The 27,276-nt window shown below is 40.8% G+C and overlaps 1 protein-coding gene across 1 annotated transcript in view; it reads left to right on the top strand.

The window, feature by feature from the left end:
* DICER1 (dicer 1, ribonuclease III) overlaps positions 1–14,039 on the top strand; it is a 64,881-nt gene extending 50,842 nt beyond the window's left edge. The window contains exons 21-29 of the mRNA XM_060262838.1: positions 289–394; positions 497–672; positions 1,220–1,994; positions 4,918–5,073; positions 9,725–10,607; positions 10,729–10,997; positions 12,206–12,368; positions 12,453–12,528; positions 12,964–14,039. Of these exons, the coding sequence (XP_060118821.1) occupies positions 289–394; positions 497–672; positions 1,220–1,994; positions 4,918–5,073; positions 9,725–10,607; positions 10,729–10,997; positions 12,206–12,368; positions 12,453–12,528; positions 12,964–13,129 (2,770 nt within the window). The 3' untranslated portion in view covers positions 13,130–14,039. The remainder of the gene's footprint in view (positions 1–288; positions 395–496; positions 673–1,219; positions 1,995–4,917; positions 5,074–9,724; positions 10,608–10,728; positions 10,998–12,205; positions 12,369–12,452; positions 12,529–12,963) is intronic.
* Positions 14,040–27,276: the final 13,237 nt, after the last annotated feature.

Below are 27,276 nucleotides of genomic sequence, written 5' to 3' on the forward strand. Positions count from 1 at the left end.
ATATTCCCAAATCTCAATACCCAGTTGCAAAGAGGAGTTTCCACCACTCCTCCAATCCTGGGCTGGCTCCTCTTTGCAGCTCGGTTTAAACTGGACTGCCCAACAGAGCCTGCCCAGGAGCTGATCCTTCAGGGAGAGTTCTCCCCACAGGCTCTGCTGGGCTCTTGTCATGGTCCTTTTAAATGGCTTTTCAAAGTGGCGAGTTCACCTGGAAAGTGTTTAAAGGGACTGCATAGAGCTGCAATGCTGGTCTTTTAAACAAAATGTTTTCATAACATCTCTTTTTAGGCTTAATCTTTTGACTCCTCGTCATTTGAATCAGAAGGGAAAAGCTCTTCCATTAAGCAGTGCTGAGAAGAGAAAAGCTAAGTGGGAAAGTTTGCAGAATAAGCAGGTAATTGCATATTTTCCATTTTATGGTGCTCGGTTTCTAAATACCATTAAAGGGTAACTGTGCACTTTGAAAGAGGGATATTTTTTTTGTTCTTTATTATAGATTCTTGTTCCGGAACTCTGTGCTATACATCCTATTCCAGCATCACTGTGGAGAAAAGCTGTTTGTCTCCCAAGCATTCTTTATCGTCTACACTGCCTTTTGACAGCTGAGGAACTCAGATCCCAAACTGCCATTGATGCTGGTGTAGGAGTTAAGTCACTTCCTGCAGATTTCAGGTATTTATTTACATCTCGCTCTTCGCCCCAATTGGAGCTCAAAACTGCTTTTAGAACATTGTTCTCCCTTTCTTCATTCTCTCACAACAACCCTGTGAAATAGGCCAGGCTGAAAGTTTGTGGCAGGCCTGAGGTCACCTAGCGAGCTCCTGTGGTAGAGGTGGGGAATCAAACCTGGGTCACCCAAAGTCCCAGTCAGACGCTTGTATTTGCTACAATACACTGGCTCTCAGCAGTTATTACAAGAGGTTATTTTTGTTCAGTTTATGGTGTTTGGATCTAACTCATTGAGTTATAAATTACACAGGTGCCACATTTCACTGTGTTACCACAATGAGTGTGTTGTCAGCTGTCCATAACATCCAGACTTCATCTTTTAAAAATCTTAGTAAGAGTGGCTCTGTGCCTGTCCACAAACTGAATTGCAAAACGTATTGTGTTTCAAAAGCAGTTTTGTAATGCCTGGTAGTAGGATTACTGTGGGTAGAAAGTGCCAACGTGGATATACACATGAGTGCTTCGTTAACTGGATAATTTTATCTCGTAGATACCCTAATCTGGACTTTGGATGGAAGAAATCTATTGACAGCAAATCCTTCATCTCTGCAGCCTGCTCCTCTCTAGCAGAGAATGAAAATCACTGTAAGCACAGCGCAATTGTAGTCCCTGAAAATGCTGCACATCAAGGTGCTAATAGAACCTCTTCTGCAGAAAAGCATGACCAAATGTCTGTGAACTACAGAACATTGATTGATGAGTCACCCAGTAAGCTCCAGAGTGATGTTTCAGTAGAACTGGCAACGATTAATGGTGTTTCTTACAATAAAAACCTTGCCAATGGCAATTGTGACTTAGACTTTTGCCAAGGAAATCAGCTAAATTACTGCAAGCAGGAAATACCTGTACAACCAACTACCTCGTATCCTATTCAGAGTTTATACAACAGTGAGAACCAGCTCAAGCCCAGCAATGAATGTACTCTACTGAGTAATAAATATCTTGATGGAAATGCTAACAAATCTACCTCAGATGGATGCCCCAAAATGGCAATGACCAGCAGTGCTTCAGATGCTTGTAATCTTTCAAAAGACAGAATGGATTCTGTACTGAGCCCTTGCAATGGGTACTCATCAAAAACCCTTGGCCCAAACCCTGGTCTCATTCTTCAGGCTTTGACTCTATCAAATGCTAGTGATGGATTTAATCTGGAGCGGCTTGAGATGCTTGGTGATTCATTTCTGAAGCATGCCATCACTACTTACTTGTTTTGCACTTACCCTGATGCTCATGAGGGACGCCTGTCATATATGAGAAGCAAAAAAGTAAGTAGGGTTTCCGCGTTCTGAATACTTTGCAAAAGACAGTACCGAGTAAGTTTGTTGGGTGTGCTATAGCAGCATTATCATAATCTGCCTTGAGAATTTCTGCCATTGGATATGTTTGTTAATATGTTAATTTGTAGTTACCAGTGCTACTACAAATTAATTAATTGTTTAAGGGCTCTTTGGAATGTCTAGAACCGTCGTGTTTCACACACTCACCAACAGCTTGCCCTGGAGCCAAACTGACAGCAAAGAGGCCTTTCCTGTCTCCAAGCACTAATATTTAGTGGTTTTGTGCCTCTGAACATGGAGACCTTTTTAGTCACCATGGCTGGTAGCCATTTATAGACCTCCCTTCCATTAATCTGTCTTAATCCCCTTTTACTTTCAGGAGAGCCAGTTTGGTGTTCAGACTCTTATCTGGGAGAACTGGGGTTGATTCCCCACACTTGCACCTGCTGGAATGGCCTTGGGCCAGCCATAGCTCTGGCAGAGGTTGTCCTTGAAAGGGCAGCTGGTGTGAGAGTCCTCTCAGCCCCACCCACCTCACAGGGTGTCTGTTGTGGGGGAAGAAGATAAAGGAGATTGTGAGCCGCTCTGAGATTCGGAGTGCAGGGCAGGATATAAATCCAATATCTTCTTAAGCCATCTACTTCCATAACTATGTCACCTGGCTGTGAATTCTACAGCTAATTAATGTCCCCAAGTTCTAGAATTTAAGAGAGGGAGAAAAAGTTCTCTTTATGCAGGGGGTCTGCCCTTCAGACTCTTTTCTCAAAGGAAAGGTGCTCTAACATTTAATCGTCTTGATTACTCTTCTCTGTTTTCTGTGTAATATTCTTTTGAGCAGTGCATGCAGTATTCTAAATGAGACCACACCCATAAACCCACACAGGGGTAACATAATATTAGCCCTTTTATTTTCAAACCCTGTTCTAATAATCCACAGCAATGAGTTTGTCTTTTTACTGCAGCCACATGTGCGCACACAGTACCCACTACAACCCCGAGGTCTCTTTTCCTCGCAGTCCCTGCCAGTTTCCATCATTAAAATATATTCTTTTAAGTTGAACTTCACTTCTCTTGTTGATCACGCACCCTTTTAGAAATATATCTTCCTGTAGCTTTCACCATCCTGAATAACATCCACAAAGTTGGCATCTGCTCTGTTCACCCTCAGTTCTCGATCAGTTGTGAACAAGTTAACTAGCTCTGGTCTTAGTGCTCATCCTTGTGGGACCTTGATTATCATTCAGCAAGGGCCATTGGATTATATATCTGAAAACTCTGTACTTCTCAAAACAATATTCGTTTGAGACAGCCATTTAACTTTGGCTCACTACATGATTTATACCTTCAGGATTTGATCAAGATATCTGCAGGGACTGCAGAGTTAAATATTTATCATACTCTTTACCCCCCTCCCAAGTTTGAAGATGTATGCCCAGCTGAGGTATTTCTTGAGAAATATGGTAATTTACAGGTGCAGATTTCAGCAAAGCACTATTCAGATGTTGTCATTACATCTTGCATCAGGTCACCTGAATTTATCTGCTGTGATTCCATATTTTGCATAGGGTTGCCAACTCCAGGTTGGGAAATGCATGGAGTCGTGGGGTGGAGCATGGATAGGGTGGTGTTTGACACAACATAGGAAAGCAATATTTTATTCTACCTTGTATATTTATTGGGAATCCTTTATTGGATATTATCATCCTACCCTTCCAAAACAGAGTTTTTATTCTCAGTGAAGCTTTATAGGAAATCCTGTAAAGGAGGGTGCACTCACACTGGCTTGCCAAAAGCTGCTTTACTGATCTTTGTAGCTAAGGAGGAGTTTGAACTTATTTCCACAGCCAAGCTCCAATTTACTAGCCATTGTACTGCACTGGCCCTGTAAATTCCCTAACTTGAATAGCAGTGAGTTGTTTCTTATTGTGGGAGTGGATTTTTCTCCAAAAGTCTCTTTTGACCTCTGAAAAACGGATGCTGGAAATTGCAGGGCTTGTGTGGACAGGAAGGCATATAGGTCAGGGTGTTGCAATGAGAAGGGAGAACTGGGCAAAATCACACTTTTCTTTCTCTTCTTCTCATGGAGCCGTGCAAGCTTAGCATTACTTTTTGTATTCCTAAAGAAAAATAACAAGACCAAATCAGATCTACTCCAGTGAACTGTGGATTCGCATTGCAGGCCATTTGTGGCTGTCTTTTGCATATTCTGTTTTGAAATAATAAAGTAACTTTGTTTTACTACAATTGCCAAGAGGGCAGGGGACTTAACAGGAGAGGGAATTCTGAAGTGAGTTCCTGGTGAGCTGTTGTCATATTTAAAGGGACTGTGTTTCTTTTAAATGCTTCCCCTCTATTGAAAATAATGGAGGATGGGGGCTCCTTTTGGGGGCTCATAGAATTGGACTCACTGCTCCAATCTTTTTGAAGCTTGGAGAGGAGAGGCATCAGCAGCTATGCTGAAAATTTGTTACCTCTGCCTCAAAAAACAGCCCCCTCCGAAGCCCCAGATACCCATAGATCAGTTCTTCATTATACACTATGGGGACCAGTTTCCATAGGGTATAGTGGAGCACCCAGCAGCTATTCCCCCCACCTGCTTTCTGATAGCTCTGAAGTGGGGAGAAGGGCCTCCAAACCTGCCCTCAACTGGGGATTGGCAACCCTATGTTTTACCCATAACTCTGGGGCATTCTTCACATGAATATTCTTTATATTATCATTTTTTGGTCAATGTTGCATGCCATACCCAAGCAGTTTAATTATGAAATGTTGTGTATGTTTTGTCTGTTGGTTTGAATGTAAAAGAGGAATTTGTTCACGTAACAGCATGCTACATATATAGCCTAAACTTGCTTTATTTGTGTTCTTTAGTGTAATCATCTATAGATTGTGATACACTTTTGTTTTAAAGGTCAGCAATTGTAATTTGTATCGTCTTGGGAAAAAGCAAGGGCTTCCTAGTCGCATGGTGGTATCTATTTTTGATCCACCCGTCAACTGGCTTCCTCCTGGTTACATAGTAAACCAAGACAAGAGTAACTCAGACAAATGGGGAAAAGATGAAATGGTAAGCCATTGTTGAACTGCATTTACAATTAAATGTTTCCATTTATGGGCAAGTCATTACAAACGAAAGAGGAAAGCTGGGCCTCTGTTACTTATAAGTTAGCAGAAATATAGGCTACTACATCTCTATTCCTAACTCCTCTTACAGAGAGAAAAGCCAGGTGAGAGGTCTTTTGTGTAATTCAGTGTTAAAGCGGAAGAAAATTAAAATCTGCCTCTTGTTTTTCTTGACCTCCTGTTGTAAAGATTCACATTCAGAAACTTCTGGAGTTTTGGTGCCACTGCTGAGCAGGCCCTTGCCTGGACCCACCTAAGTTCATAAAGTGGAGACAGCCAAGGCCTCTGAAGATGACAATAGTTATTGGGCAGGTTCATAAAAGAGTGGTTGGTCCTTCAGGTATGTTGGCCCCAAACCTTATAGGGCTTTGAAGGTCGGCACCAGCTGCTTGAATTGTGCATGGAAACAAATTGAGACCCACTGTAGGTGAGCCAAGACAGTAGCAATATGGTCCTTAAGGCCCACTCCAGCATCTTGGCTGCAGCATTTTGCACCAACTGAGGTTTCCACACACATTTCAAGGGCAGCCTCATGTAAAGCATATTGTGGTAATCTAATCAAGATGTAACCAGGGCATGCAACGCAGTGGCCAGACCTTTTCTGCCCAGGTAAGGCCACAGCTGGCTAACCAGTCAAAGCTGGTAAAAGGCAGTCCTGGCCACAGCTGCCAGCTGCTTATCCAGCAGTAGACCTGGGTTCAAGAGCATCTCCAGACTATGGACTAGGGGTGTGTGTTGGGATCTACCCAAACTGAAAATATACCCAGAAAATACCTTATCAGTATTTTTCAGATATATTTCAGCATCCCAAATGTGTCTGGGTTTTCTCAGGAAAACTGAAAAGAAAAAAAAAAGAAATCCCCCTAAATCCTGGATATGTATTGGGAATTACCAGTCAATTCAAAAACAGAAGAGAGGGAGGAGCAGATTGCTCCCACCTCTCAGCTATTTGTCGGGCTTCTGTTGCAGTCCTTTTAAAGTATAAAGGGACTGCAGAAGACAGCTCAAGGATCAGGACCAGCTGTGCTGAGGGGAGCAGACTGTTCCTGCTGGCTTGGCTTGGGGCTGGCTCCTTCTGCAGTAGTTTAAACCATCCCAGCCAGGATCTGCGTTCCTTGGGGAGCAATCTCACGGCATACAGATCCTGGGCATGGCTCTGTAGCAGGAAAAATTCTCATGAACATTGGTCTGGTCTCTCAGCAATCCACATCTACTCCAGGGACCACTGCTTCTGCAGTGCAGTTTAAAATCTCCCTGTGGCACACAGATCCTGGAGCTAGCTTTTCCTGCAGCATGCTTTATACAGAAGAAGCCAACCCAGAAGAAGCCAACCCAGCCCCAGAATCCAACTGTTAAAAAAAAAAAACCTTCCATTTTTCTTCTGGGGTCTACTGGACCAAAACATTTCTGGATTTCTGAAAAATCCCAGATCCCAATACCATACCAGCAATAGATCTGAACCAAAAAATATCAAATTAAAAAAAATTGCACACTGCCTATTCCTTTGAGGGGAGTGCAACCCCATCCAGAGTGGATAAAACCTGAAATCTTCAGGCAGATTTCCAGTCACCAGTAGCACTTCCGTTTTGTCAGGATTAAGCTTTAGTTTATTAGCTCACATCCCCGCAACTGATTCCAGGCACTGGTTCAAGGCTTCTGCAGCTTTCCTGAGATCAGCCAGGAATATGCAATAGAGCTGAGTGCCATTCATATATTGGTAACAGCCCAGTCCTGATCTCTGGATGACCTATCTACTGTTTATCTTGGTGAAATACTAATAGTGCTGAAGACGCTCCTACGCAGCCAGGAATAAATAAATTAACATTGGAGTCCAGCAGCATCAATATCTGAGATTGTGTACACAACAAATTGTGAAACTGTTTTTAATTATGTAATGTATTTTAAGTATTTATGAATTGTTATGTTTGCTAAACAGCCTAGTTATTACCTGTGATCCATCCTGTGCCCGCTTGCGGGGAGGGTGGAATATAAATCTGAAAAATATAATTAATAAATATGAGCAGGGAATATGCTTAGTGATGCTTTTGTAAAGGGCTGTTATTGTGCTGCTTCCAGAATGGGTCTTAATCTTAAAAACATTTAGGATTATTAGCTCACTGTTATTGTCTGTTGCATCTTTGTACTGGTCCCAGAGCTTTGAAATCTTAGGCTGTGGACTACTCTTTGGTATGCTTTGCTAGCATTTACGGCTAGTGATGAAAGACAGTGGGATTCTGAAGCTCTTATTAAGTATAAACCATTATTTTACACAAACGATTGGGACAAATGGTTTTGAACCAAGTCCTCTCACATTTCACTTTCTCATTAAGACTATCAGTTGTCAAAAAAGATTCAAATGTCCAATGTTAAAGAAATGTGCTAGGCTTAATAACCACTACAGAACTGACAGTGCAGTCCTATGCAGAGTTATTCCTGTCTAAACCCCTTGGAGAGGAAAGGGCTTAGACTAGAATAAATCTGCATAGCAGTGAGTGTTACTGTTTTGCTTTGCTTTGAATTGGTACTTTGCAGAAAGTCAGAATCAAGATCAGAAATGGCACATAAATGAACATCTTTTTTAAAAAAAAATCATACTTTGATGACAAAACCACCAGAGGGCATACCAAAATATTAAAAATTCTGTTGGAATGTTTTATTGCACAGTAAAACATTCTAAGTATTGTATAACTGTGTTCAAACATCACTTCAAAGACAATCATTGTATAGTTTGCTAATAAATAAAATGGGTTTTAACCATGTGGCATGCAGGTATATAAGGTAGAAGGGAAGAAAGAATGAGAAGCTGTTCCTGATCCCCAGGCAAAATCAGAAGCTAGCAACCAAATCCTCCACCTGACCCCCCTTTTCAAGAAATAAAATACTGCAATGTGTATTAAGGAGGTATTATTAGGACTATATGTGTGCAGTAAATTCCTTATATGAAAGAAGACCCAAGTATGTTCTAACTGTAGCAGGAACTCCTTTGCACATTAGGTCACACACCCCTGATGTAGCCAATCCTCCAAGAGCTTACGGGGCCTACTGTAAGCTCCAAGAGGATAGGCTACATCAGGAATTCCTGCTGCAACAAAAGCCCTGATGATAGCTATAAACTTAGATCTATTACCGCTTACCTCTGACTCCAGATAATTTGTGATTCAAGAAGCACTGGTCCCAGTACAGATCTTGCAGGTGGTGGGAAGGCACAGCTTGTTTCCTTCTGTTATGTGTTCAGTCCTACCCTCTGGTTTTATTTATTTAACCACCTATTGTCTTTTCTTCAATTCCTCAGGGCTGCTAGGCTTGCCTAGAAACCTTTGATTTGGTCAAAAGGTTTGGAAGCCCAAGTATATAATAGCTCATCTCAGAGTTTGGGAGCAAGCCTCAGGCTCCCTCCCTTCTACCCTGGAACCCTTTCAAACTTTGTTTGTCAGCAAATCGAAGTTTGGTGTTTCTTCTGAATCAGCAAACTGTGCCTTGTCAATAACCAGAGAGTGCCCTAGCAGAAGAGGGAAGGGGGAACAGATGTGTGAGCCTGAGGCTGACTGTGATTTGGCACTCCATCTGATTTGTTCCCAAGCCTTTCTTTGCTCCAGTCAAAGAACAAGAGCGAGCCCTGGCAGGGACCCATTTTGATGACACATGCAGCTTATTTCTACTGAAGAGCATCTCACTATTACCTTAGTTTACTTCATATATTTGTCCCAAACCATAACTGAAAAATACATTGGCAAACAGCATGAGAAATGTTGTCTATGCTAGGTCTAAGTTATTTCTATTTTGCTCTAGTTTCCCCCCCAGATATAATTTGTGTTTGAAAACCAAAACATTCATTTGAAGCCATAGTATTTACCAAGTTCTCAAATTCCCAACTCAGTATTTCAGTATTATCCAAGCAGATGTTTACATGAATGTCAAACCTTGATTAAAATATTTGGTCTAGAGCTCTTGCATGTGTATGTGGATATGCTTAGACATTGTCTAAACTGGTTTCATTCATGCTAACCAAATGGGTTTGCAACTATTCTGCAACTGGCTGTATTTACTAATGTGAAAAATTGCCATTTTTCTGCTTAAGCACAATGCAATTAGAGTAGGCCAGAAAAATTAAGGATTTTTATTTTTTCACTAAAATGCTTGTTTATCACTAAATACATTTGGGTACTGGAACATTGATACAAGAACATGCCTGGGATTTGAAATAGATCTCGGGGAATCCTGTAAACTCTACACTGGGTACTGTTATTTTTAATGTGTTCAGGAACCTACTTTTGCAAGTAGAAAGGAAGTCGCAATCTTTAGTAATGATAATCATACAAATCCAAATTAAACTGTGCAATTGGTTTTTACTTTTTACACTAGAGCAAATAAGAAATCTTAAATCTGATTGCAGTATTCCTGTATTTTTGTCACCCGCTTTTTTTGAAATCTGTGTTTCTTAGTGTGAATCTTCCTGTATCTACATCCAGTGCAGCTAATAAAACACAGTTAAAATCAGCTGTTTTATATTGCCAACCGCTATGCAGTTGTGAAATTATTTAAATTTTATAGTAAGTTTAACATGGTGCCTCCTTCATCCTTTATTCTGTTTTCAGACAAAGGAGGGCTTGCTGTCAAATGGAAAACTTGATGATGATTATGATGACGACGATGATGACGATTTGATGTGGCAGGTACCCAAGGAGGAAGCTGACTTGGAAGATGACTTTTTAGAGTATGATCAGGAGCATATCAAGTTCATTGACAATATGCTAATGGGTTCTGGAGCTTTTGTGAAGAAAATCTCCCTCTCCCCCTTTTCGCCCACTGATAACAGCTACGAATGGAAAGCACCCAAGAAGTCATCCTTAACTAATGTCCAGTTTTCATCAGATTTCGATGATTTTGACTACAGCTCTTGGGATGCAATGTGCTATCTAGACCCTAGCAAGGCTGTGGAAGAAGATGACTTTGTAGTAGGTTTCTGGAATCCATCGGAGGAGAATTGCGGCATTGATGCCGGGAAACAGTCCATCTCCTATGACTTGCATACGGAGCAGTGCATAGCTGACAAAAGCATTGCAGACTGTGTGGAAGCCCTGCTGGGCTGCTATCTGACCAGCTGTGGTGAGAGAGCTGCCCAACTTTTCCTGTGTTCCCTGGGCCTGAAAGTGCTTCCGATAATTAAAAAAACTGATGGGGACAGTGTTCTGTCTTGTTGCAGAGACCATTTTAACAGCCAACAGAAACATCCTTCAGCAAACTGTATTTCTGCCTCTTTAGCCAATCAAGAGTCTTCTTTGTATAAAGACTTGGTTTATGGCTGTTTAAAGATTCCGCCAAGATGTATGTTTGATCATCCAGATGCTGAGAGAACATTAAATCACCTTATATCTGGCTTTGAAAACTTTGAGAAGAAAATTAACTACAGTTTCAAGAACAAGGCTTACCTACTTCAGGCATTTACTCATGCCTCTTATCATTACAACACCATTACTGGTAAGTCATTTGAAAAGTCTCTTTCTGCATTGAATGTGAAGGAATGCAGATTTACTTTGAAAGGAATGTTAACTACATTGCTGTATATTCCCCCCCTTTCCTCGCTCCTTGTGTGTTTAAGATTGTTACCAGCGGTTGGAATTCCTGGGAGATGCAATTTTGGACTACCTCATAACCAAGCACCTTTACGAAGACCCACGGCAGCACTCTCCTGGAGTTCTAACAGACCTGCGATCTGCCCTAGTTAACAACACCATCTTTGCCTCATTGGCTGTAAAGTATGACTACCACAAATACTTCAAAGCTGTCTCCCCTGAATTGTTCCATGTTATTGATGACTTTGTGCAGTTTCAGATGGAAAAAAATGAAATGCAAGGAATGGATTCCGAGGTTAGTGTTGTTAGAAAGTAGTTTTGACTCCCTCTTAAGATGTTGCCTCATTTCCAAGAATCTGATACTTTTTTTGTTGTTCATTAAAACAGAGTTGTAACACAAGCCAGGTTTTTTTAAAAAAAAACAACCCCCCACTCCTAAATATAATATGGTAAAAATAACTCTACTGGTGTCTTGCTACAACTCTCCTGAACCTACTAACCCTGCAGTAGGGGCTGTGTGTTTTCTTCAAGTCTATTTTTAAACTTTTCTGACAATAAAAAAGAATTTGGAAAAACCGTATAGATTTTTATGCATTCTGCAACAGGAGCAAATTTTAGATAACGTCTCTTATTTGGCATAACTGGCAATTTTACTCAAGCCTGAGCCCTATTTTGAGTAGCAGCCGAAGCAATACAGGATACTGAATCCAATTCCCATTTACTGGGATGGTTCTTGCTTCTGATATTTCATGGGTTTTGGCCAATACACGCTTTCAGCTGTAGCTCCATGGGTAAGGGCTAGAAACTGCCTGTTTAAAAAAAAAAAAACACGTTAATTTTTCAGGATGCTAAATTCCATGCACAATCCCGAACTGCAGCTATGCTGCAACATTGCAGTATACATACAGCCTTACCTGTGAATTGGCCATATTGGGACAGGTTTTTGCTTCTGATCCTTCTTTGCATGAGGGTTTAGCTCCTGTCCATGGAAGGATGCTCGGGGAGCTCGATAGAGCCCTGTTTCTTGTCCTTTTTCTTCACCTCCATGTGTGCACAGAAGCAGCAGGCTAGGAAAATACATGGAATTGAAATTTTGTGTGCCAGATCCCAGCTAGTGCTCCCTCTGCACATTGTGAGTAACCTGCATTTTAGATCCTGAATAACTTGAGCCTTGTGAGGAATCTCTCCACTTGTGGGCACTGTTGCCCTCATACAGGGAGAGGATCACACCATTTTTGTTTAACCAGAGAGTAGTTAATGATACCTTAGTGCAATCAAATTGATTGGACTCTTTGGGTGGGCATCAGTGTTTTTATAGATACATGCTAAACCTGAGCAAGTAAGCATAATCAACATTCAAAAGATTAAAAAAAAATTCAAAGTAATAAAACAAATCAATGGAACAGGATAGTCAAAGTTAATGCACTTTTTTGTGTGCGTCTGCATGTTTAAAAATTACTTTGCATGGACTTATGTAAAGTAAGACTTAATTTAAATGTTTAGCTCCGAAGATCTGAAGAAGATGAAGAAAAAGAAGAAGACATAGAAGTCCCAAAGGCCATGGGGGATATATTTGAATCTCTTGCTGGTGCCATCTACATGGATAGTGGAATGTCTCTGGAAATGGTTTGGCAGGTGTACTATCCAATGATGAGGCCATTAATAGGTAACGTAAGAGCTCTCAGAAGAAAATTCCAGTAGTTCATGGTTCTTATTAGTAGGGTTAAAAATATAAATTTTTTCATCACAGAAAAATTCTCTGCAAACGTTCCCCGTTCCCCAGTACGGGAGCTACTGGAGATGGAGCCAGAGACAGCTAAGTTTAGGTAAGCATCCAGTTGTTGGGCATCTCTTGAAATCATATCTCATGCGCTGAATATCAATGACCCTTGCTGTTTAGTGGTTTAAATAGCATACTGTTGTGAAGAAAGATTGCAAAAATAAGTGAAATAATGCATGATACTATCAAAGTAGAAAACGCATTCTGCGTCCACTTGGAAAATGCAAACAGCTTTGATGCTTTCAATTTTTTTCTGTTTATCTGCACACTCACACATTTGCGTGCATTTGGTGAAGTAGGCAGTTACCCCTGTGATGAAAGTTCATGCAGTAAATTACTTTGAGGTGGTTTGTGCTGTGGATTAACATAGTTCTGTAGAAGGGAATTAATTCCCTTCTGGCCATGCTAGCTGTAATTTATATGTTTATTTCTGTTTTTCTTTGCTTTCCTCTCCTCCCCACCCCCAAACAAACTGGTGCAGTCCTGCAGAGAGAACCTACGATGGAAAGGTCAGAGTAACTGTGGAAGTTGTAGGGAAGGGAAAGTTTAAAGGTGTTGGAAGAAGCTATCGGATCGCCAAATCAGCAGCAGCACGAAGAGCTCTACGAAGCCTCAAAGCAAATCAACCTCAGGTTCCAAATAGCTGAGACACCTCTTAAAAAGAGAGAGATTTTAAAGTTGATGTTGAGAGGAACAAATCGAAGACAGCATTTAAAGTTTGATAACAAAATAGCTAACAACATTTAACATATATACATAATTTTGGAACTAACTGTAGTTATAGGGGTTTTTTTTCTTTTTGCGCAAACACAATCTTGTCTTCTTTCCTCACTTCTGCTTTGTTTAATCACAAGAGTGCTTTAATGACATTTAGCAAGTGTTCAGAATTGTTGTCAGGTAACATTTGATTTACTTTGTCAGACTCAGTACAGCATTGCTTAGTGTTAAAGGCCAGGGAGCTTATGCTGAACGCAGTTACTAGATTTTTATATATATGTATATATAAAAATCTTAAAATTTCTCAAATCTGTGCACTAGTGCCAGTCACAAAGCAGTTTTTAAACTGTACTGGATGATTTGGTGTAAGGATAAGCGTGCCAGTATTGTCCTTGTTCTTTCCATGTCATCTTGGCATTAAGATGGCATTCCCAATCATTATTGCACTTATTTGTTAGGGACAGGTTTTGAATTGAATCGTCTGGCATCTGATAGAAATAAATGGATGCCCACGTAGTCTTGCATCTGAAAGGTTCTTGCCTTAAAAGTATATAAGCCCTCATTACTCACGACCTTTAATTTCTGATCTCTTCAGAGCGAAACTGTTTTACATTCCCTTCATTTTTAGAATGCATTTTATGATGATACAGCTCTGTATTTGCAGTACAACGTGGTAGTTTAGCTGTGACTTAACTTATTACAGGACTGTAATAGAATTCGTATTCATATATATGTAGTGAGGTTATTTTTAACAATTCAGAGGAAATTGTTAGTACAGATTTTTGTTTTTGATACTGAAAACAAAAAAAAGTCTCTTGCAAATTTCCATTGTTACAAAAACCGAGAGCTAGACTGGGCACAATCCATTGCTCTTGTCGAACCCTCTTTCATTTCAAGGGGGCTTGTGCGGGGGGCGGGGGGGATGTTCCTGATGGTTTGAAGATGTTGTTTCCAGTATTGGAACATTGTAATAGTAGCTAATTGCACAGTGCAAACTGTGGCTTTTGGGGGGGGAAAGAACCTTCAACATATCGCGCCTAAAATATGCTGCAGATTTTATATTGGATACATATTTAACAAATAGAGCACCTTTACACCTTTAAGAGCGATTTCCACATAAATTTCTTACCGTACTTTTCAGAATTGCATGCATATTTCATCTACCAAAGCTGTGCTGTTTAAAATGCCATGGAAGTTGTTGTGAGAAACTGCCATACTTTTTTTTGATACATCTGTGATTTAGGTCTTTTAATGTAGAGTAAGTAGCTCATTATTGTTTCAGTTGATATGAAAGCATATGTTTTTAGGCTATGCCTAAATTTCTTTAGATATCTCTAGGCACCCTTCACTCAAATACCTCAGTTCTTTGTTCTTTTGTCTTTCCCCCCCTTTTTTGCATGCATTGTTTTTCTGTTTTGGTGCTATGTGTATGTATTATGCTTGAAATTTTAATTTTTTGCACTGTAACTATAATACCTCTTAATTTACCTTATTTTGTAAAAAAAAAAAAAAAAAGGCTGTGGGCTGTCTTGCAGTCCCACCAATATCAATAGAGGTTTGCTGCAATTTTGCCCCATTAATTATGCTTGAAGTTCCACAAAGTTGAGCAAGATCTTTTAATGGTTTCCCAGACAGTGGTCTGCTCTTGATGCTGTTTTATGTGTTCTTTTACAAACAAATACTGTATTTTCTGCTTTTTAAAAACACCCCTCTCCCCCAGAATCCATGCATTCAAGTTTTGAAAGGGGAAGGGGGGCGGAAATCTGGTTTACCTACTTAGATGAGAATGAACATACCTTAGGGCAGGGGTGGCCAATGGTAGCTCTCCAAATGTTTTTTGCCTACAACTCCTATCAGCCCCAGCCAGCATGGCCAATGGATGGGGTTGATGATGGGAGTTGTAAGCAAAAAACATCTGGAGAGCTACCGTTGGCCACCCCACCTTAGAGGCCAGGAATGTTACATTTCTCTGAAATACTGAATATAGTTTTGAATAACAATATTTTTTTTGCTTAGATTTTCTAGAAATGTCAGTGAACTAAAATATTCATGATAGGGTCTCAGTCACGATGGCAGAGCAATATATTACTGAAAACACAAAGGATATGGCCCCCAAAACTGTATGAACCCCACACGAATTTCAAAATTTGTTTCCATCACAGCACCCACACTGCTGTAGAGGCCAGCTGCTTTTCAGCTTCAAAAAATGACTTGCATCTTCAACAGGGCGAGTAGCCGCCTTGAAGAACTGAAAGAAGCCTCTAGCATTGTCCCCCTCATGTGCATAGTTTTGGCTTGTGGAAACATCTGTTAGAACATTTCGATACCGCTGCCTTTTTTAAAAAAAAGCAACAATTTCAATGGGACTTTTCAGTGGTAACCACATTGAGACTTGCTGAAATTCACTGTGCAAGAATAAAGCTGTATAGGAAGTTCATTCATGAACGCATTCTTAAATGCGCAACTGTAATCCTGAATGAAGGTTTTGCAGCTCTAGGAAATAATTGCTATTAATGCTGATAGTTCTTCACTGCAGACCCACGTGTCACTTATAAAAACTCACAACATCCATATATTCAAAACGGCCTTATTATCCCAGTCAAAAGCATACTTACGTTTCAAAAAAATAATATTAAAATGCCCAGAGTAAATTCTAAACCAGATTAATGAGATGGAAGAATTAAGTGAACATATTTCCTGAGGCTGCAGTGTAGCCTGGTGGAAACAGGAGACTTTGGTTGCATTATGTAACGGAAGAATTCAGTGTCCTCCCTGAATGTGCAACGAGCTGATTGGAAAGACTGACTTGAGTAGAGGCCTACTGTAACATCAGCCCTACTGCTGATTGTGTTTTGTAACGCTACACCTTTTTGCTGTATGATTTCATTCAGATATTTCATAAGGTTCTTAGAATGCAGAAATCACACTAATTTCCATGCTGTGCAATTGCTTTGCCCTGTTAAAACTAATAGGGTATAGACAATGCCTAATCCTGATCGTTTTTTGAAGGTTGGGATTGAAATCCCTTGATATGCTACAAGCAAGGAAATGGACTTTGTGGCAAGCCTGTCTTCAAAATCAACCCCACACACACTCCTCTTACAGACAGAGGAGGCACAATGAACGTAGTTTCAGAATTCTCCCCCCACCCCCCTTTTTTTGTTCTGTTATACTGTACTTTTTTAACAATCTTCCTAACTATGCTGCATTTTTATTTTGTATGGCTTTGTTTTGTGCTGTTCTGTTCATATAGCACAAATAAGCATTGCACTTGTTACCATGCTTTACCTCATTTCAAGGAGAAATATACTTAATAGAGGAAAAATGTGGTCTGGGCCTTGCTGCTGATTTGATTTACTGAATTTGGAAAAGGAAAAAAAAAAGATCACTAGAATGCCTGCAATGTGTCATTTGATTTGTACAACTAAAATAGATCATTTGTTATGTCTGTGGCATTTAATTATGTCTTTTTTTAAGGATTAAAAACACTTGGTTTTTTTTTAAAAAAAAATTATGCCATATTTTATTAGTCTGTGAATCTGTTGGAAATTTTAGAAGGACATCTTTTCACCTTCCCCATGTTTTAAAGGATCACTGAGCAAGCATACATTAATGGTCAATTGAATCCTTCCTTTAAGTGAGGAGTGCAGAGAAGAGTTTTAAACTAAAGCTTCTGTCAATATGAATGCAGGCTCGGTTCAGCTCTGAGCAGTCCCATGAGGTGTAGGGCCACATCTGCAGGTGGCATAAACCTGACTGTTCTCCTGCATTCCTCAGCGAAATGTAAGGAAATGCGTTGTATGTGACTGATGTAAACAGGATGGGAACCTAGGACAGTTTTATATCCTTGATTGCAAATGTTTTCAGTAAGCGAAGGTGCATTAATACTCATGCATTTGTGTCTTTAAAAACCCTAATATTTACAACTGTAAAATGACATTACAGTCAAAGTGCTTTCACCAGCAGAAGTCAACTCAGTTACGTGCAACTTCCCAAGAGTAATTCTTAATTCATTACAAGCGTTTTGTCTCCCAAAGTATTAGTAAAGGCCCCCTCCCCCTCTTTGCATTTAATTTGGGTAACAACCACAGACTGTCTAAATTGAAGCGTTAGCTGCGCTCAGTTTACTATAGCAACAAGTTATCTAGAGAGAAACAAGTTGAACAGGCATTTGAAAATTGCAGGCTTTTTATTGTAAATAGTTTGACTTTAACGATGGTTAAAATCAAGTAGAATGAATAACGAAATTTGATGGACAATAAATATTTCCCATCACATGCTGCAGCTGTCTAAGGGACATAAAATGTAATTCATTCATACTGTAATCATGCTGCAGAAATTTGCAGCCTGCACCTTATGGATCACAATTACCTTTAATAGATTTTTGTAATAATTGTAGCTGAATATATCTCCAATAAAGTTATGGTCTGTTCACTTTTGTGTGCTTGTTTTTTTTCCAGAAAAGTTTGTACAAAATGTTTCTCTTTTCTTTCTAATTCAAGTGAACTGCCTGTTAGTTTAATAAACCAGCAGATCTATTAGGGAATATGTGAAATAGCTTACAGGTTGTCTGTCAGTAACTCTAATACTGACAATCCAACCAAAGGCTCGGATCCAGTGAAGTGCAAGCAGAAATGTAAACAGACTCGGCACAATTCTGCTTGTGCAAGATGTTGTGCACCCTATATATTATAGTGCCCTGAAGCTACTTGCACAAGATCTTGCAGAAACAGAAATGGGGAATGCGGGATACAATATGTTTGACCAGCGGCACTGCTAGGACACCAGCCCAAGGCCAGCGCCCCAGGCAAAGCACCGCCACTGCCCCAACAACAGCACCGGGAAGGGTGAGCGGAGCTGCAGCAAGGTTTCCGCTGTCAGCGTGTGTGCTGCTGCCCACCATTGCTCAGTCTCTTGCATTTGTGACGTGAGAGACAGAGTGACAGTAGGCATTGGCAGCATGATCACTAACACCTGGAGCTTCGCTGTTGCTTCTAGGCAGACTATTTCAGTCCGCACAGAAGCATGAGTGGGGGGGAGGGCCCAAACTGGCGCCCTCTCCCCAGCTGGCACTCCTGGCAGCCGCCTACTGTGGCTCAGTGGATGCACCAGGCCTGTGTTTGACTTGACACAACCGGTTACCGTGGTCTTTGTCTTGCACTTCTGCTTGCACATATTTGGCACCGGATCCAACCTAAAAGTTATAAATCTCTGAACACTCAAATATCAATGCATCTAAAGCATCTCAGTGAATTGTTAGTGTTCACTTGTGTGTGTTTATCTGAAAAGGGAGGTTAGAAAGATACCAGTTTTCTGTCATTCATAAAATGTATTTGGGATTTTTCACTGATGTCACAGTTATTTGCTTTATCTTTCACATTTGAACATCAACATTAGGCAGGTGAAATATCAGTGAAGTGTGTCGTCTTGATTATTTTAAGAACATTAAATGGAGGTCATGGGGGGCATAGCCATCACAAAATGACTGCCATCAGATGTTGAGCCAATCACAAAATGTTGAGAGGGACTATTGCTTAATGGTCAGAAAGCTGGTTGTACCCCCATGGCACTCATTTGATTGGCCTCTTGCTCTTTAATTTCTTTTCTTTAACACCTTATCCTGCATATATCTATGTAATGCTGGGAATTCCAACTGCTCTGTTCCATGTTAGAGCCAGGCCCATTTCAGTAAACAATGAAACAATTTTTGTCTCAGTGTTTTGTCTGTGCTAGTGTTTTCACCTAGGAAGTCTCATTGCATATGAAAAAAATTTTTGTTTGTGCGTGTGTTCTATCACTCTACTTAGCTAAGTGTGAAGCCTTCCTCTGTCCCAAGGAACCTTCCTCCAGCAAACACTGGGCAGAGCAGTAGAGTAAACCCTCTACAGCAGGGGTGTCAAAAATGTAGCCCCGGGGGCCAAATCAGGCCCCCAGAGGGCTCATATCAGGCCCCCGAGCAACTGGCTCTTGTCTGCTTCCTTCTCCCTCTCTCTTGCTTCCTTCTGCATCTCAGCTTGCTCTGCAAGGCCTGCTCAGTTGCAGAGGAGTTACAGAGCAACACCTCAGTTTTCTCCATTGGTTGAGGCTCCTCCCCCTCCTGGTCCCCTGAGGAGGGAGGGAAAGAGCCAGAGCTTCCTTTGCCCAGTTCCCAGGATCCTGTGGGAGAAATAAAACGAAAGCACCTTTAAGACCACAAGTGCTAATGTTTTAAGCATGTTTTATTTGTTTGGGTTTTTTAAAAAAAATCTGTAGATGTGTTTGTGTCCTTTAAAAAGTTTATATCTCTACTACTTAATCTTAAATAGGTACACACATGGCCCAGCCCAATACAGCTCAGCTTGGCCTGACAAGGTCCCATTTATGTCAGATCCAGCCCTCATAACAAATGAGTTCGACACCCCTGCTCTACAGAATAAGTGCAACTTTGTATGATAGATAATGAATTCTGACTTTATTTATGTTGCTACAGTTGTGAAGTTACTGCAGAAATTGGTCATGAAACATGATTATGAATTGCTTGTAGAACTTTGAGTTATTGTGTGGCTTATACCAAGAATGGATACTGGATGCATACAGCTTGATTAGACCTTAGAATGTTTTCATTAGGATTTGTTCTCTAAGGTTACATAATGAGCTTTAACTATGTAATGCAGAAGTCAGTTTTCCTCCAAACATTTTACATATTATTTTAAAGCATCAAATCTCAGATCAGCTTTTTAAAAACATTGATTGGAAAAATCATCTTGCATCGTTGAAAACTATATGCATACTGCTAAACCACTGCCATTTTGACAAGCATTTGCTTATTGTGGGAGTGTGGGCGTGATCTCTGGGAAGGTCAACCTCCTTATCTCAACCAGGCAATCAGAACCGCCACAGTTAACATTTGGGTGCTAAGTCTGAGATTGTGTGTTCGTCTGTCCCTTCCCCCTCCTCGCCCTCCACCCTTTTGTTCATTTGTCCAGGGATCCTTGCTGGGCCAATGTGACCCCACAGTTTTACCTCCTGCCGTCCTTTCCAGGAAACAGGGCTTTTTTTGAGCAGGAGCACACAGAAACGCAGTTCTGGCTGACTTGGTGTCATGGGTATGTGGCCTGATATGCAAATGAGTTCTTGCTGGGATTTTTCTACAAAAAAGCCCTGTGTGAAACAAAGGTGATGTCAGGGTTGTGGTTTAATACGCAAATGAGTTCCTGCTGGGCTTTTTCTACAAAAAAAGGTCCTGCCAGGAAGTATTTAAGCCCTAAAGATTACAGCTGTTTGTTCACCCCTGAGGAGAAGCCCATTACATCGTTCTGCCCCTCTTCTTACGGGATTCAGTCTTTGTTTCCACCCTCAGTTCTATATGTAGATTTTTATGGTGGAAGGGGTTGTATATAGTAAATTTTATGTCATTTCGTTTATGAGATTAAGTTAAAAAAATACGCAGTGCTCAGATGCTTCTTATCCCATGTAGTGTTTTTCAACTGAACAGTTTAAGACTTCATCCAGATGTCTTATGAACTGTCTCTCTGTAAAGAGGAAGCTGATAACTTTTGTGCCAAAATAGAAAGGTGATGGAAGCTGTCATAAGTAAATGCATAAAGATCCTCTTTGGGCAAGAGGCTTTTTTCCTGACAGTCACTTTATGAAGTTCTGATCTGAGATTTGTTGCTTTAAAATAATACACAATTGACTGTAACCATAAGCAGAAGTCATGGGGGGCCTTTAAAGTCCTCTGAAATCTCTGAAGAAGTTTTGAAGGGCATGACTCTTCATAGAATTGCACTGCAGATAATATAGGGGTGACCAAGTTGACTGAGCAAAAAGACTTGATTTAACAACAAAGTGTGTTCAGGGCCAATTTTTAAAAAATGTATATTCCCTTATTGCTCTAAGTTAATTGTCAAAGGTTTGATGCTAATTGCAACAAATTGCCTTACATTAAAACAATAACTAATAAGATTTATTTAAAATATTTCTCAGCTGCTTTTCTCCCCGAAGTTACACAGCAGCAGAACACAGTAAAGGACAAACCACAATAAAGAACTGTGTAGCAGATCACTTCCCAAACTTTTAGAGTTCTCAATCACAATTTTATAGGTCTAAGAGCAACTTAAAAAAAACAATTCAATACAGCCTTAAAGGCAAACAACAGTACTCAGGGTGTGTGGAAAAGCAGTCAAGTAAGTAACAATAACAACGGCTCCTACCTTAAGTCAGGAATATTTTAGTGGTGTGTAGGAAGGAGCACAAAATTGCTGTTAAAACTATATGTATGCTCTTGATAAAGTTTGGGTCACTGTGTGTGTACCCCCGAAACGCACTTAAAAACATAGTCGACAAACATGTGGAGGAGGAGTGTTGCTCCATCATCATTCTGAGGATCCAATCCTATGTGAAGAGACAGGTAGAGATAGCAATTAAACACAGAGACACTTCTTTTATGTTTAAAGTCAGTGGAATATTATATCCTTATAGAAGTTTTCTTCAGTGAAAAGAGAGACTGTGAGAAATAATTTTATAACTTAACTGAATGGAACATTGAGTGGAACTGAGTAAAGAGAGTTTTTGAGGAACCGCTCTTTCCTTTTATTTGTTAGCTTCTTTGATCAATGATCTTAAGCTCAAGATAAAGCAAGACAGTAAATAGAAAACAAATTACAAATAATTTAAAACCAAAATAGACTAACAACAAGAGGGAAAATCAATAATCATAATCACAAAACATAGTCACTTTGGGATCACTTTGGAACATTTATTGTTACTAACTTGACTGTTTTCCCACACAACTTGAGTACTGTTGTTTGCCTTTAAGGTTGCATTGAATTGGGTTTTAAAGTTTCTCTTAGGGCTATAAAATTGTGATTGAGAACTCTAAACGTTTGGGAAGTGATTTGCTACGCTTTTCTCCCTGAAGCAGTCTACAGAAGACTTAAAATTGCAGGCATCAGATCCACAATTTTTTAAAAATCACACTATAAGAAGTACAAAAGCTAAACAGAGTGAAAGCCAGCAAATGTTACCTTCCTTCAGATGTTTTTATTGTATTCTTGATTGGTTTTATTGTGAGCTGCCAAGGCAGATTGTGCTTGCCTAGGGATGAATACAGTTAAGAGGAGCAGTTGGGAAGACCAAAGGTGCTGTACAAATTCATACCAAGAGAAAAGATTCCTTCAAAATATGTCGATCCCAGATTGCATAGGTCTTCAGTGCCTTGAATTGAACTCAGAAAAATGCCAGCGCCAACACAGTGGTCTCAAGATGGGAATTATATGTGCAAAGTGCCTAGCTCTAGACAAATTTCTCAACACCACCAGCAGAACGTGGAAATAGTCTAAAGGAATGCAGGATTTTCATGACAATTACTAAGAATTTGCTCTCCCTCAATCCCCATGTCCTCTCGAAAGTATGATGTATCATCTGCCAAACCTACCTGCACCAGATTATGCACCTGTGACCTTTTGGCAAGCTAGTAATACATCTGTCTATAAACACTTTTTTCTTTTAAATAGCGATCTTTTTGTTTCTATTCTTGGTAGGATTTTGATAGAGTGATTGGTGGGACATAAGATATTGACAGTTCAGAGCTGCTGTGTTCTGAAACAACTGCTTTTTCAGAGTTGTCTTTGTGAGTAACCCAATGTAAAGTATTTACAATAATCTGGCCTTGAGGTTCCTATAGTTAAGTGCCATCCTCAGCAGACTTACACCTAGAATCATAGAGTTGGAAGGACCCCCAGGATCATCTAGTCCAGCCTCCTGCAGAATCCAGGAAATTCTCAAATGCCTCCCTCTAAGTTCACAGGATCAGCATTGCAGTCAGATGGCCTCTGTTTAAAAACCTCCAAGGAAGGAGAGCCCACCACCTCCTGAGGAAGCCTGTTCCACAGAAGAACCGCTCTAACTGTCAGGAAGTTCTTCCTAATGTTGAGCCAGAAACTCTTCTGATTTAATTTCAATCCATTGGTTTTGGTCCTACCTTCTGGGGCAACAGAAAACAATTAAAATTTAGTGCCCAAAACTGAATATTGCAGGTGAGACCTTACCAGAGCAGAGTAAAGCAACACTATCACTTCACATGATCTGGACACTATACTTCTGTTAATGCAGCCCAAAATTGTATTTGCCTTTTTAGCCACAGAGCCCCGTGGCACAGAGTGTTAAAGCTGCAGTACTGCAGTCCTAAACTCTGCTCACGACCTGAGTTCAATCCCCTGCAGTAGCTGGGTTTTCAGGTAGCTGGCTTGAGGTTGACTCAGCCTCCCATCCTTCCAAGGTCGGTAAAATGAATGCCCAGCTTGCTGGGGGGAAAGTGTAGATGACTGGGGAAGGCAATGGCAAACCACCCCGTAAAAAGTCTGCCGTGAAAGCAACGTCACCCCAGAGTCGGAAACAACTGGTGCTTGCACAGGGGACCTTTCCTTTTAGCCACAGCATCACACTGTTGACTCATGTTCAGCATATGGTCCACTAAGACCCCTAGATCCTTTTCGCACAGACTACTGCCAAGTCTTCCCCAGCCTATAATGATGCATTGGATTTTTCCTACTTAAATGCAGAACTTTACATTTATCCCTGTTAAAATTCATTTTACTGGTTTTAGCCGAGTTTTCCAACCTGTCAAGATCATCCTGTATCCGGTTTCTGTCTTTCTAAGGTTGCACTGTTGGCATAATTTGACCATATCTTGAAAGGGGGATACTTGCCATGCTAGATGTACTTGAAAAATAGCAGTTTTTATCTTGAAGATTTCATCAAGAAAGAAAGAAGATGGTGGGAGGGCTATTGCAAGGAAGTGCCAGTTGGAGTCAGGATGCAGAGGTACAATGCAAAAGGCAATTGATTATATTTTGCTGATTACATTTTGCACTGTACTGCTACATCCTGACTCTATGGGTAGCCCTACTTTGCAACACCCACCTTCTGACCTGGATGTAAGAGCTGATGAAATTTCCTTCTGTTTATGTCTGACAAAGTAAGCTTTGACTTACAGAAGTTTATAACCTGCAAAATTTTTGTTAAACATTTAAGGTGCTAGTGAATGTGAATTTTGTTCTGCTTTGTTGTTCAGTTAAACAATCGAGTCCGACTCTGCGACCCCATGAACAAAGTCACGCCAGGCCCTCCTGCTCAAATTTGTGTTAGTTACATCAGTAACGCTGTCCAACCATCTCATCTTTTGCTTTCCCCTTCTTCTTTTGCCTTCTGTCTTTCCCAGCATCAGGATCTTCTCCAGTGAGTGCTCCCTTCTCATTTGGTGGCCAAAGTATTTGAGCTTCAGCTTCAGCATCTGACCTTCCAGGGAACGGTCTGGGTTGATCTCCCTTAGGACTGACTGATTTGATCTTCTTGCAGTCCAAGGGACTCAAAAGAGTCTTCTCCAGCTACTGCAGACTAAACGTGGCTAGCCACCCAAAACTATAATCAAGAAACTCACTTGTATAACAGAAGGGCAGGTTTTAATCAGTCTCACAAGTCAGTTTAATGAAGTCAGTTAAAATAAAATCTCATCCAAAGTAGACAGTGTAGAGATCTTTCCGGCCTATCAGCCTTTCCAACTACCATTCTAGACTCTGCCCTGTCTAAAGCCAGTTTTGACCAGTTTTCCTTCAGCAACTTGATCCTTGTTAATAGACATTAGCCCAGGGCAAAGATGGCCATCTCTGGGAGCTTATGGAAAGAGACATATAGCTGGCTGTCATCAGCATATGGATAAGATCCAGGCTAAAGCTTCTGACAATTTCATTCAAAGTTCTAACACTTTTAAGACAGGAGATGGCAGCCATACAGAGTCCTCTATGCCAGCGATCCCCAACCGGTTTTGCGGAAGACAATATTTCTACAGATTGTGTGTGTGTGTGGGGGAATGGTTTCAGGATGATACAATTGCGCACTTTATTTCTATAAGTTTGATGTGGTAAGTGTGCAGACTCTTATCTGGGAGAACCGGCTTTGATTCCCCACTCCTCCACTTGCAGCTGCTGGAATGGCTTTGAGTCAGCCATAGCTCTCGCAGGAGTTGTCCTTGAAAGGGTTGCTTCTGTAAGAGCTTTCTCAGCCCCACCTACCTCACAGAGTGTCTGTTGTGGGGAAGGAAGTTAAAGGAGATTGTGAGCAGCTCTGAGACTCTAAAATTCAGAGTGGAGGGCAGGATATAAATCTAATGTCATCGTCTTATTATTACTACATTGTAATATATGATGAAATAATTAAACAACTCACGGCCTGGTTGCTAACAGGGCATGGACCGGTACCAGTCCATAGCCCAGGGGTGGGGATCCCTGCTCTATGCCAAATCCCAGTGAGCTGGCTAAGGCTTGTATCCACTGAACAGTTACTATGGATAGTATCATTTTGATTATAGAGGATGGTTTTATTGCTCCACCTCCCTCTGCAGCCCAAAATGTCACCTGAAATGATGTTCCAGGATGAAAATCTCTCCGCTCACAGAAACAGCTGGATTCAAGCCTCTGAGTCCCCAGTAACAATCTCCTGAACACAATCAGACATGACTGAGGACTACCCAAGTCATCCACCTCCAGTTTCAATATGTACAAACAGCATGGAGTAGCCAGCTGTGTCAAAAGCTGATAGATCAAAGCAAAACCAATAGACATTTCCTTTGTCCATCTGCGGACAGAGATTGTTGGGGGGCACCTTGGCTCAGTCGAGGAACATTGACTTTATCTGTAGAAGGTCCCAGATGCAATCTCCAGTGAACAAGGAGAGCCACTGCCAGTCAGATAGATAACACTGGCTGTGATATGCCAATAGTCTGATTCTTTAGAAGGCAGCTTCATGTGTACACCAAGCCGTTCCCCATCCCATAGCCAGGCTTAAAACTCAGCAGCTTTGAAGTTGCTTTGCCCCCATATATGTAATTGCTTCCCCAAGACAAGGCAAACTGGGAAACAAACTATGATTGGCTGCTACCTCTATCGAATTAACTTAAAATTGTTTGGAATTACTGTTCCCTTATTTGTTAGATAAATTTTCTGATAATTCTGAGCAATTCACATTTTTGCCTTTAGATCCTACTCTGATGCACTAACCACTATACCACACTGGGAATCTGGCACCTACATAATGACATTCCTGAATTCATGGGATATTTGACAATTTTTGAGTGCAATCCTATGCAATTTTTATTGCGATCCAATAATAGATGCAAATCAACCAGTCTACTTTATACATTGCCAACCCTTAAATTAAAATTGTTTTAATTGCCTTTCCACAAAAAACTACACAGTCTTAAAAGGCGTGAGAAAAGTCAGTATAATAATGATAAAGCCAGCCCTAGTATAAAACATCTGTGTCAATAGTTCGATGCTTAGTTCTCATGGCCCTTTCTTACACACCCAGGGAAATGCTGATCACCACTTTGAGGTCAGGAAGCAATTTTTCTCCACGTCAGTTTGGCCAGGGATCCTGGAGCTATTTTGCCATCTTCTGGGCATGGAACGGGTCACTCAGAATTGTGTGTGTGTGTGGGGGGGAGGTATTTGAATTTCCTGCATTGTGCAGGGGGTTGGACTAGATGACCTTGGAGGTCCCTTCTAACTCTATGATTCTAATAATTCTAAGCAATTCTTTCTTAGTAAAAGCAGCACAGAAATAGTTGACAGAAGGAAGTTGACCCTGAGCACTACATCAGTGAAAGGGCCCTCACTTGAGCTCACTTTAATAAATAGGACACAGAGCAGGGCTACATCTGTAGATCTCAAGGTACAAGCAAGAGGACCATAGAAGACTCCCCATGTTTACAGGTTAAAAGGTATGCACAAAACCAATGTAAGTCCCCCTTTACACACACAGGGAAATGCTGATTGACAGTCAGTCAGCATTCAGCAAGTCAGTCAGGGATCCTGGAGTTTTTGTCATCTTCTGGGCATGGAACAGGGGTCACTGGGGATGTGTTTGGGGGCAGGGTTGGATGTATTTGTGAATTTACTGCATTGTGCAGGGGGTTGGACTAGATGACCCTGGATGTCCCTTCCAACTCTTATGATTCTGGGCTCATCCAGGTCTGACTTGCCCTGCATCCATACATCATTGGGTCTTGGAGCCTCCCAACCTTGTTGAACTCATGGGCATT

The sequence above is a fragment of the Heteronotia binoei genome, chromosome 21 (assembly GCF_032191835.1).
Source record: "Heteronotia binoei isolate CCM8104 ecotype False Entrance Well chromosome 21, APGP_CSIRO_Hbin_v1, whole genome shotgun sequence".
Classification (NCBI taxonomy): Eukaryota; Metazoa; Chordata; class Lepidosauria; order Squamata; family Gekkonidae; genus Heteronotia; species Heteronotia binoei.